At 36.3% G+C, this 12,887-nt stretch overlaps 1 protein-coding gene across 4 annotated transcripts in view; it reads right to left on the bottom strand.

The window, feature by feature from the left end:
- The window catches only part of MPDZ (multiple PDZ domain crumbs cell polarity complex component), a 175,541-nt gene that overhangs the window by 93,360 nt on the left and 69,294 nt on the right, over positions 1-12,887 (bottom strand). For all 4 annotated transcript variants that reach the window (XM_025359744.1, XM_025359745.1, XM_025359746.1 and 1 more), the window contains exons 11-12: positions 8,726-8,909; positions 7,832-7,903 (exon numbers count right to left, since the gene is read on the bottom strand). In XM_025359744.1, the coding sequence (XP_025215529.1) occupies positions 7,832-7,903; positions 8,726-8,909 (256 nt within the window). The remainder of the gene's footprint in view (positions 1-7,831; positions 7,904-8,725; positions 8,910-12,887) is intronic.

The raw sequence follows: 12,887 nt of genomic DNA, 5'->3' as shown, positions 1-12,887 counted from the left end.
GTTCGAAGACTAGCCTCCCCAAATAAGTGTTATTTTCTCAAAATTAAATTCAGTCCAGAGGTTAACAGATATAAAAGTACAGCTAGATAGAAGAAATATGTTCCAGTGTTTTTGTTTGTTTATTTGCTTGTTTTTAAATTAGATGAGGGATCTTGCTATGTTGCTCAGGCTGGACTCAAATTCCTGGTCTCAGTAACACTCCTGAGTAGCTGGGATTACACCAATAAGCCACCATGCTGAGCAATTCTAACATTATCGGGTGACTACAATTAACAAGTTATTGTATATTCTCTTTTTAAAATATTTTAATGATACATAATCATATATATTTATAGGGCATATATGATATTTTGATACATGCATACAATGTGTAATGATCAAATAAGGATAATTAGGATATCCATTTCCTCAAACATTTACTATACATTTTTTTGTGTTGGGAGCATTCCAAATCTTCTTCCTATTTTGATATATACAATAAGTTATTAATTATTGCCACCCTACTGTACTGTTGAACACTAGAACTTATTCCTTCTCTTTAACTATATTTTCGTACCCAGTAACCAATATTTCTTCATCCCACCCCTCCCCAAACTCTTCCAAGCCTCTGGTCATTCTACTCTCTATGTCCAGAAATCAAGTTTTTAAGACCCCATTTGTAAGTGAGATCATGCAGTATGTGTCTTTCTGTGCTTGGTTTATTTCACTTAACACAATGTCCTCCAGTTTCATCCCTGTTGTTACAAAAGACAAAATTTCATTCTTTTTGTGGCTGAATGTGATCCCATTGTGTATATATACCACACTTTCTTCATCCATTGTCCTGTTGATGGGCACTTTGGTTGCTTCCGTGTCTTAGCCATAGTGAACAGAATGGCAATAAACACAGGGGTACAGATATTTCTTTTGCTATACTGATTTCCTTTCTTTTGGATATATACCCAGAGTAGGATTGCTGGATCATACGGTAAACTGTTCGTTTTTTGAGGAACCTCCATATTGCTCTCCCCAGTGGCTGCACTGATTTACATTGCCACCAACAGCATATGAGGGTTCCCCTTTCTCCGCATCCTTGTCAGCATTCATTATTGCTTGTCTTTTGGATAAAAGCCATTTTAACTAGGGTGAGACGATATCTCATTGTAGTTTTGACTTGCATTTCTCTGATGATCAGTGATGAACATTTTTTCATATACCTATTGATCATTTGTATGTCTTCCTTTGAGGAATGTCTATTCAGATCTTTTGTGAATTTTTAATCAGATTATTTGTTTTTCTATTGAGTTTTTTGAGCTCTTTATATATTCTGGTTATTAATCAGATGGATAGCTTGAAAATATTTCTCCCATTCTTTGGGTTGTCTGTTCACATTGTTGATTGTTACCTTCGCTGTGCAGAAAAGCTTTTTAGCTTGATGTGATCCCATTTGTCCATTTTGGCTTTGGTTGCCTGTGCTTTTAAGGTATTACATAAAAAATCTTTGCCCGACCAATCCAATGTCCTGAAGCATTTTCCTAACGTTTCCTTCAGGTCTTATATTTATATATTTAATCCGTGTGTGTGTGTGTGTGTGTGTGTGTTTTGGGACAGGCCTCTGCAATATACTTGGAAGTCTGTTGGTGTGATGCCTCCAGCTTTGTTCTTTTTGCTCAAGACTGCTTTGCCTATTTGGAATCATTTGTGGGTATATGTGAATTTTTGGGTTGTTCTCTACTTCTGTAAAGAATGTCATTGGTATATTAATAGGTAAGGCATTGAATATATAGATATCTTTTGGTAGTATGGATATTTTAACAATATTAATTCTTCTAGTCCATGATCATTGAATATCTTTCCATATTTTTGTGTCCTTTTCAATTTCTCTCATCAGTGTTTTGTCGGTTTCACTGCAGAAATCTTTTACTTCTTTGTTCACATTTATTCCTAGGTATTTTATTTTTCTTGCAGCTGTTGTAAATGGCATCACTTTCTAGATTTCTTTTTCGGACTATTTGCTACAGTGTATGCTACTTATTTTTTATGTTGAGTATGTATCCTGCAACTTTACTAAATTCATATCTCAGTTCTAACCATTTTTGGTGAATTCTTTAGGTTTCTAAATATAGGATCATTTTATCTGCAAATAAGGACAATTTGACTTATCTCTTTCCAATCTGGATGCCCGTTATTTCTTTGTCTTGCTTAATTGCTCCGGCAAGGACTTGCAGTACTTATGTTGAAGAAAAGGTGGTAAAAGTGAGCATCCTTGTCTTATTCCAGATCTTAGAGAAAAGGCTTTTGACTTTTCTCTGTTCAGTATATTAGCTGTGGATCTGCATATATGGCCTTGATTATTTTGGGCATGTTCTTTTAATTGCTAGTTTGTTGAAAGATTTTATCATGAAGGAATGTTGAATTTTATTGAATGCTTCTTCAGCATCTATTGAAATGATCATATGATTTTTGTTCTCTGTTCTGTCAATGTGATGTATCCCATTTACTGATTTGCATATGTTGAAACATCCTTGCATCCTTGGGATGAACAATACTTTATGATTAATGATCTTTTTAACGTGTTGTTGAATCTGGTTTGCTAGTATTTTGTTGAGGATTTTTGCAACTATGTTCATGAAGGATTTGTAGTTTTATTTTCGTTGTGTGTCCTTGTCTAGTTTTAGAATCAGGGCAAGGCTGGCCCCATATAATGAGTTTGTGAGTATTCCCTCCTCTTCAATTTTTTGGAATAGTTTAGTAGAACTGGATTAGTTCTTTAAATGTTTGGTAGAATTCAGCAGTGAAGTGTCAAGTCCTGGGATTTTCTTTAATGAGAGACTTTTTATTACCAACTCAATCTTGTTACTGGTCTGTTCAGGTTTTCTATTTCTTCATGGTTTAATCTTACAATCTTGGTATACTGTACGTGTCCAGGTATTTATCCCTCTCTTCTAGGTTTTCTGATTTACTGGTGTGCAGTTGTCCATAATAGTCTCTAACAATCCTATGTATTTCAATAGTATCAATTATAATGCCTCCTACTTGTCTCTGATTTTATTTATTTTAGGTCATCTTTTTGGCTTAGTTACTACGGCAAAAGACTTGATGACTTCGTTTACCTTTACAAAACCAACTTTCCATTTTCTTAATCTTTTGTATTCTTGTCTCAATTTCATTTATTTCTGCTACAATTATTATTCTTTCCTTCTGCTCCATCAGGTTTGGTTTGTTCTTGCTTTTCTCAGGTTCATGATTAGTTTGTTTATTTGAAGTCTTTCCTCTTTTCTGATGTAGGTATTTGTTGTTATAAACTTCCCCCTCAGAACTGCTTTTGCTGTAGGCCATAGGTTTGGTATGCCGTGTTCCCATTTTCACTTGTCTCAAGAAATTTTTAAGTTTCCTTTTGAATTTATTGATGTATTTACTGTTCAGAAGCATAGTATTAAATTTCAATGAATTTGTAGAGTTTTCAATGTTTCTTCTGTTATTGATATCTAGTTTTATTCCATTATGGTCAGAAAAGATACTTAATATGATTTTGGCATTTTAAGATTTATAAAGACTTGTTTTGTGTCATAATATATGGTCTAGCCTGGAGTATGTTTCATACGTTGTTGAGAAAAATGTGTATTCTGCAGCTGTTGCATGGAATATTCTGTAAATGTCTATTGTGTCAATTTGGTCTACAATGAAGTCTAACTGATGTTTTACTGTTGATTTTCTGTCTGGATAATCTGTCTACTGCTGAAAGTAGGGTGCAGAAGTCCCCTGCAATTATTATATTGCAGTAAATCTCTCCCTTCAGGTTTATTAAGTTTTAAATATATTTGGGTGCTCTGATGTTGGGTGTATATATATTTACAATTGTTATACCTGCTTGCTATATTGAACTACTGATGCTTTTCTCATTATATAATAACCTTGTATTTTTATTTTTTTACTGTGCTTCATTTAGTCTATTTTATCTGACGTAAGTATAGCTACTTCTGCTCTTCATTTTTGTTTCCATTTGCATGAAATATCTTTTTCCATTACTTCACTAGAAAGCAATGTAGCAATATTGGGGCTCCTTTGAATGTGGTGTTTCTTTTCTCTTGATGCTTTCAGTTTTCTTTTTTATTTTGCTAGTCTGATTATGATGTGCCTTGGGGATTTCCTCTTTGTACTGAATATATTTGGTTACCCCTAAGCCTGCAGCTGGATGGTGTTGTCTTTCTCCAGATTTGAGAAATTTTCAGTTACTATTTCCTTAAATGTGCTTTCTAGGCCTTTTTCTCTCTGGTCTCCTTCAGGACTTCCTATTACACAGAGGTTAGTTCACTTGATGGTATCCCACAATTCTCATAGGTCTCCTTCACTCTTTTAAATTATTTTGTCTTTCTGCTCCTCTGATAGGGTTATTTCATATGGTCTTTCTCCAAGCTCACTGAGTTTGTCTGTTTGATCAAATTTGCTTCAATCAAAACTTTCTAATGAGATTCTGGCTTACTGTATTATTTATTTCTAAGGTTTGTATCTTTTATTTATAAAAGATAAAAATAAAAGAGACAAAGATAAAAATAAAGATACAGTGAAATAAAAGATACAAAGATAAAAATAGAAGACACAAAGAAATAATTCTTTATCAAACTTCTCATTGTGATCCTGGATTTTTTAAATTTCATTTTGTTTTCTATCCATATTTTCCTGTGATTCCCTGAACCTCTTTGGCAGGATTATTCTGAATTTTCTGTACAACATTTCATAGATCTTCAATTCTTCTGGGTGCACTGCTGAAGCTCTGTTAGTTTCTTTTGGTGGTATTCTACTTCTCCATGTTTTCACAATCCTTGTATTTTTACACTGATGATGGTTCATTTGAGGAGCTGGCTACCTCTCCCAGTTTTTGCAAGTGCTCTTTGGTGGTGTCAGAGCTTTACTACTTGGTATCAGAATTTAAATGCTGGGCTGTTGTTTTTTCCCATTCTGGGGAGGATTTATATGAGTACTGGAACTAAAACACTTCCCTGGAACTAACTCCTTGACGTGCTATTATTTCCTGTCTAGGGAAGGCTTACAGCGAGCACCGAAAGTTAAACATTGCCCTAGAATTGTATTGTTGCCCTGCTATGGGTCCCCGGTCTGGGGAAGATTTAAGCTGGCACCAAAACTTAATCCCAACCTTTCAGTTGTTTCTAGGCCAGGAGACGGCTCCATGAGAGCACCAGGATTTTGTGGAAAATCCAACTAAAGACAGGATCTTCCCACAGATTGTACCCCAGCAGCAACATGGAACCAGCCAGTCTCTTCAACATGGCGTACCCACTTATCAGAGTGCAGAATACCTGCCAAAATGCATGCCAGTCACTGTAATCAGTGCCTCTGTCTTTGTTCCCAACTCACCCCAAGTGCTTTAGCCCTCCCAGAACTCCCAGTGGTTCACAGGCAAGGGACCTACGTGGATTTCCAGTGAAAGATTACCAGACCAGTGGAGAGACTGAATGTCTAACTCCAATTTCCTCCTCTCATCTTGGGAACTGTGGGTCTAAAGCAATTCTCTTTGAGCGGCATTATGCCAGCTTGAGGAAGGGGGCAGCTCAGCCTAAAATTACCATTTATCTTATCAGTCATGGCTTCTCTCAATTCCGTAGGCCTAGGAAGTTTCTCTGCTTCTCCCTCTAGTTCTGGTGAACTCAGGGTTGAACTCTGGTGAACTCTGGTGAACCCAGGGTGGTATTTTTGTCTTTGATAGTTTCTAGTTGTATGTATGTAGGAAGAAGGATGTGGGAGGAATCATCTAATCTGTCATCTTGTTGATATCACTCTTCAATTTACTGTATATTTTCAAATAGCCAGAGGAGCAGGATGTTGCGTTGAGTGTTCCCAACACAAAGAAAAAACAAATCTATGAGGTGATAGATATGCTAATTACTCTGATTTGATCATTATATACTGTATACATGTATGGAAATATCAGACTGTACCCCAAACATATGTACAATTATTATAGGTCAATTAAAAATAATAAAAGCAAATAAATTCAGTACAGAGGGAAATAACTATGCAAGGATGAACACAGATTACAGGGAAGCTTTGAACTGATTCTGCAAGAGAAATAGGAGAGTGTTCAGAGTCCTATCTCTTTCCACACTTTCTTTCTAAGTCTGCCGTGTTTACACAGCTAGGCAGTGATTTAAGCAGGTGAGATTATGAATGGAGAAAGTAGGGAATCATGCTGCTGATAAAAACAGTCTGCAATTCATATTCAACCAACCTTCAGCAGAACAACTCTACATTCTTACCCTCTCACAATTGCCCCAAGACTGGATTTCAGGCATATTTTTAAAAATCATAAAGTCTAAACCTCTGATCTGGCTGGGAAGTCAAATGACTCGTCCAGGCTTGCACGACGTGTAAAATATCTGTGGAAGAGGCAATAATATCTTATCTCTTTTCTGAGGACTGGTACTAGGGCAAATGCATTAAAATCACTTAGAAGTCTGTGCTTTATTTTGTTTTAAAAAGATTCTGGGATTCCTGATTCTAGGTCTATAGTCACCCCCATGTATCCTGCCACAAACACACACACACACACACACACACACAGAGAGAGAGAGAGAGAGAGAGAGATTTCTCATTAGCTACCTTCACCAAAGCAAAATAAATGGTTCTGCACCTTGGTGATAACTCCCACACCCATGTCCACTTAATATCACAAGTATCATGCTCTAAACATTTTTATCCTTTCCTACAATTCTTGATACTCACTTTAGCCTAAATAATTTATTTACTTATTAGTGTAAAAATGGCAGAATGTTATTAGTACATGTGAATTCTACAGATCTAACTTCTGGAATATCTCTGCAAACATAAATATCCCTTTAAAATAGTAAAGCTCATTCAAAATTTTCAGCAGAAAATCCAATAATGAAGGAACAGATATGTTAAAGAACCACAAAGCTTTGGTGTAATTATATAGCAAAAAGAATTCACACGAAGGGAGGGAGATCAGTCTTGTATTCTGTTCAGTGGGTTTAAGTTATCAAGTACCTAAAGCAATCTGAAAGGTAAAAGAAGCACACAGCACACAGAATAAAAAGAGGAGAGCAACATTCTGGCAAAACTATGTATTAAAATAATGCTACTGGCCAGGTGTGGTGGCTCACGCCTGTAATCCCAGCACTTTGGGAGGCCAAGGTGGGTATATCATTTGAGGTCAGGAGTTTGAGACCAGTCTGGCCAACATGGCAAAACCTGTCTCTAATACAAATAATAATAATAATAATAATGCTACTCTAAATTTTTAAAAATAGCTTGATGGGTCCTATGTTTATAGTGAGAGAATTCCCAGAAGGTGTGATAATTTCTCTGCAATTACCTTCCAAACCAACTTCCCAATATTAAATCTTGGAACCCCTGAAAAATTAAGAAGTGAGAAAAAAGCCTCCCAAAATTGAACAGTCTCATTCCCAAGAGCTTATGTGTTAATGATTCTCCTGTGTTTATTTTTAAATACTTTATAATTTTATAACTGTTAGTTTATGTTGGCTGTATACAGACAAAGAGATTAAATTAGAACCACATATATAACCAGTTAATTCCTGAGGAGTTCTAGTCAAAAAAATATGGAAGTAAGAATAGACTGACTCAGCAAGAAAGTGTAAGTGAACAATAAATGAAAGAATAATTTAGCTATAAATGGAATGTTTTAATCTGTAAGACCACTTAGTCACATTTATAAATAGGGATTTACAAACATCACTTTTTGAAATTTTTTTTAGTAACTTACAATGTATCCATAGAGGCTTAATCACATTTGCAAAAGTCATTTCTAAAAAAGAAAAATAATGAAGTACAAAAGCTGGCTCTAGGTGTTTACCTTCTTCTTCAATTGGTAATATGTTGGTGTTTCTCCTCGAAGATAAAGAATCCTCATCTTTTTCATAATTTTCTTAAAGATAAAAATATTTTAGTAATTTTATCTTTAGTACAATCAAGCACTTGAATTTTTCTAAACCCAGTATATTTATTTGAACTCCTACATGAGAGTCTGTTTTTTAGAGATAAACTTCTTAATAACTATATGTACTTAAAGGCAAGTTCTGTTAGTGGAAAAGAAGTAATACATTTCTCCTGTGATTTGCTCCTCTGTTTCTTAATAGTGCAATATGTATAAATGGCATAAATACCAGAATGGTCCACAATTTTAGAAATGAAACAGCCAAAAGCCTTTTCAGCCAAAAGCCTGATTTCTACCAATAAATCACTGAGCTACATAGGGGTTTCAGTAATTTGCAGACATATTCATGTACAAACAGCTTATGAATGACATTTCTAAATGTGGAATTATAGTCAATTCCTTCAAGGAAAGGCTGGACATTTAGAATTATTATGAAGGTCACATAAATAATCCAGGCAGACGAGCACTCCCCTAAAGTGAGAACATTGCAATGACATCCAGGAGGAGTAAGGCAGAAACAGAAAGGTAAATGACTGCCTGTTTCCAACTGAGAAATGGTGACAATGAGTAAGACAGAAAGAAATCTGCTCTATTCAGCAGCCTACTGTATAGTTTATAGACACATTGCTGGTCCCGATTAATCCTGACTTTATTAAACTTCCTTTCTTGCCTTGGTTTATAATGAATAGTTGAGGGTAAAAAGCATTCTGAATAATTTAAAACCATTCTGAAATAGTAAGTTACTTTGGAATTTAAAAAAAAACTGGAGACAATATAAACGTCTAACTAAAAACCAGATTAACCTAGGATTACCTTTGATTATGCTGGCATTAACAGGGGACAAATCTGCATCTTTTGTGACGTCTTCCCTTGACATGAGCTCGGCTTCCTGCTTCATGCCTCTCCTCATTAGTGTCAGGAGCACCGTTTGTCCTGTGTGTCGCAATACCTCTACTGCTTGTTGATTAGTAAAACCCTGAAGATTTGTGCCATCTACCTGCGATTAAAAAAAAGCATGTTATGTGTTAAATAAATGGATATTTGTATTACCAATTCACAAAATGTGTATGTATAGTTTATTAGTGTGAAGAGAATGGGGAATAAGTATTCCTCTCATTAGGGAATGGACAGTAAGACCCTAATATCTCTTTGGGAACCAGTATTAACAGGGATGCACTAGAATCACTTGAGAGGGTTCTGTTTATTTTAATATAGATTCTGAGGTACCATAACCAGAAACTGAGTCACTAGTTCTAGGGTAGGACACAGGCTTCTACACCATTTTTTTTTCCTTTTTGTTGAGACAGGGTCTCACTCTATTGCCCAGCCTGGAGTGGAGTGGCGCAATCATGGCTTCCTTCAATCTTAACCTCCTAGGCTCAAGCGATCCTCCCACCGCATCTTCCCAAGTAACTGGGATCACATGTACACACCACCACACCTGGCTTTTATTTTTTTTTTCTTTGAGACGGAGTCTCACTCTGTCACCAGGCTGGAATGCAGTGGTGCAATCTCAGCTCACTGCAACTTCCACCTCCCACGTTCAAGTGATTCTCCTGCCTCAGTCTCCCGAGTAGCTGAGACTACAGGTGCACGCCACCATGCCCAGCTAATTTTTGTATTTTCAGTAGAGATGGGGTTTCACCATGTTGGCCAGGAAGGTCTCGATCTCTTGACCTCGTGATCTGCCCGCCTTGGCCTCCCAAAGTGCTAAGATTACAGGCATGAGCCATCGCGCCTGGCCTACTTTTTAAAAATTTTTGTAGAGATGGAGTCTCCCTATGTTGCCCAGGCTAGTCCTGAACTCCAGGGCTCAAGGGATCCTCCCACCTCAGCCTTCCAAAATGGTGGGTTTACAGATGTGGGCCACTGTGCCCTAATCTACTCCTTTTTAAATATGCTTTTATATTCCTCAGGCGATCTCAATGCACAGTTAAGTCTGGAAACCAAACTATGCAGGATTAAAAGGAATAGAAGACAGTGATGAATGTGCTTATCAAGTGCACTGACGTATCACAAGGTCATATTTATAATGCCTTTCAAAAAAGAAAGAAAAAAAGTGTCTTTTTATTTGTCTTTTCAAAAAAATAAATACATTTGATTTTCCCCTTTTCACAAATGACAAAACATTCAAAAATGTCCCTGTGATCTTTCCAAAATACAGATATTATCGTATCTCCCCAACCCTCCCTTCTACAGATAACTCCCTAGGACAATGCTCCAAATTCTCAACGTGGCTTAGAACGGCCTGTGTCAACTGCCCCCATCTCCCACCAGCCCCAACCTCATCTCTCATGATGCAGTCCATTACTCTCTGCCCCTCAGCCACAGAGGGCTCACTTCCATTCCTCTGACTCGCAGTGCTCCCTTCAGCCATGGAGTCTCTGCAATTTACCTCAGCCTGGACTCTCTGGATAGCCCACTCTAGACCATGCTCTTTCTCAAGAGCTTACTTAGAGAACACTTATAATTGCTTTATATCTCAGTTCAATAGTTGTTTTCATAATAAACTATCTTGATGTCTTTGACTGCAATCAAAGCCCCCTTTTACACATTCTTCCTCATAGCAGTTTTCAGAATTTTAATTTTACATTTTCCGCCATTATGCGGTTTATGACTATATGCTCCAAGGACAGGCTCTGTATTATTTTTGCTTACAGTAGTGTCACCAAAACATGGTGCTGTCCATACTATAGATATTAAAATATAGAGCCATTGGCTCATAGGTCAAAAACTTATTTGTAAAGTAAATTATATTTTGAGGAAGATAAATTTTAACATGTTGTTCAATTTATAAAATCACAGTAAAAACAATTTGAAAAATCAGAGCAATAAATTTAATGCTGAAATTCAAAGTCATTGATATTCCTTAGAATTGCAAAATGACTATAAAATAACTGTACATGTAATGCTTTTCCAAGCATAGTGGGGCCATATTAGGCATTCAAATGTTTACTAAAGTAGAAAAGATCTGGATTTTATAATCTAAATCTTATAATCCAGATCTTTACTAACTTAGTAAATATGTGAAAATCATAAGATCTAGATCAAGGCTGGGCACAGTGGCTAATGCCTAGTAATCGCAGCACTTTGGGAGGCTGAGGCAGAAGGATTTCTTGAGCCCAACAGTTTGAGGCCAGCCTGGGCAACATGCTGAAACCCTGTCTCTATAAAAAATAGAATAATTAGCCAGGCGTACTGGCACATGCTTGTAATCCCAAATACTTAGGAGGCTGAGTTGGGAGGATCACTTGAGCCCAGAAGGTTCAAAAGGCTGCAGTGAGTCATGCTCATGCCAGTGCATTCCAGTCTGGGCATCCGAGTAATATTTTTTTATATTTTATTTTATATTTATATTTTACATTTATAAAAAAAAAGAACGAGATCAGTTGTCTCCAAGATGGAGTACCCTTACTGCAAAGGTTTCTGAAAGAATATAATAAAACTTCTAATTAAACATTTTAAAAACTCATTTGCTTTGTAAATATGTGTATATGTGGATGTGTATATATATAGTTATGTGTATGTACACATAGGTAAACACCGTATAATGTCTGTTAAGTATATATATGATATATATAATATATATAACAATATATATGAATACATAGTGAGGAGGAAAGAGGGAAAATGAGTAGTTAGCTATTTTTACTAGAGGAAATATTCAATCAAAAATCCAGAAACCTCTGATCTAGTTGAAAATCTCATACTCTGTCAGTTCCTTAAACCTTCTACGATACTTCTGAGCTGGATGGTAACTTGAACATAAGTATCTGGCTCTGTTCTTTCTCCCTACCTCCACCCTGCTGATTACCTGTTACAAAAACTAACAAAACAGAACAGAGAAAATACTGCAACAAAACTGGAAACCAAAGAAGCACCAAAGTCCTTAGACCAGCAACCTGGAGGAATTTCTACTAGAAATAGTCTGCGCATGGCCAGATCAAAGGCAGGCTAACTGAATCTCTGTATGTGTGGGAATAGCCTGTCTGGCAAGAAGAAACTTCAGCAACAAACACACACCACCCTCTCATTAAATGAGGCAGTCAGATGGTATATGTGGATCCTAATCAGTAACTCCAAGAAACACACCAAGTACTAAAGGCCATATACTAAGCTGGGTTCCAAGTAGTAGCACAGAATTACTTTATTTGTAATAAAAATTACCTTATCCACACGTGTGCACACAAGCACACACACAACTCCAACTAACTCCTGGCTATCACAGCAAACACAGAAAACAAAAACAGAGGCAAAGTCTCCCAGTGTGATCCTCTACCACTGGTTTCTTCTTCATTTTGTTAATCTACAAATGAATCAAATGAAGCTACAGTAAATTTAAACTTTCCCCTTCCCTGTCACTTTGTCAATTCCTAAATCATCTGGGGAAAAAAACATACAATCTGCAGCAGAACTCATCTCAACTTCTATCTGTACAAGCCCAGTTATTTTTGAGAACGACCAAGGGTCATGGGATGTGAAAGAAGATATCACAGTCCAAAAGCAGGTTGTACATTGAAGATCGGTGCATGTATCTTCCTATGAAGTTGTTATTGCAGTGAACAGGAAAAAAGATATTTCCTGTAACTTACTATCAAAATAATTCACATTTCCTTGTATTTATGGAAGCAGGAATTACAGTTACAAGAAGACACACGTATCTACGCAACAAAAAAAAGAAAAAGAAAAAGAAACTTACAATGATGGCAGTCAACAAGATTTTAAGTACTGCGAAAACAAAGTCAGCACATGGAAGACCAGGTCATGTAATTTTACCGTATCTCAGAGGAAAAGAATAAACAGATAAAAAATGATCAGAAACAAGGCTGGAGACACATAGGCTGATCTAGGAAATTCAACACACTAATAAAAGAAATTATAAGGAGAAGATGATAAATGAGGGAGAAAAAATCAAAGAAATGATCAGGGAGAAGGGAAACTTTTTTTTTTTTTTTTTTTTTTTTTTTTTTTTTTT

Source organism: Theropithecus gelada, chromosome 15 (assembly GCF_003255815.1).
Source record: "Theropithecus gelada isolate Dixy chromosome 15, Tgel_1.0, whole genome shotgun sequence".
In the NCBI taxonomy this organism is placed as follows: domain Eukaryota; kingdom Metazoa; phylum Chordata; class Mammalia; order Primates; family Cercopithecidae; genus Theropithecus; species Theropithecus gelada.
Note: the sequence above shows the minus strand (reverse complement) of the source record. Positions and strands in the feature narration are given on the sequence as shown.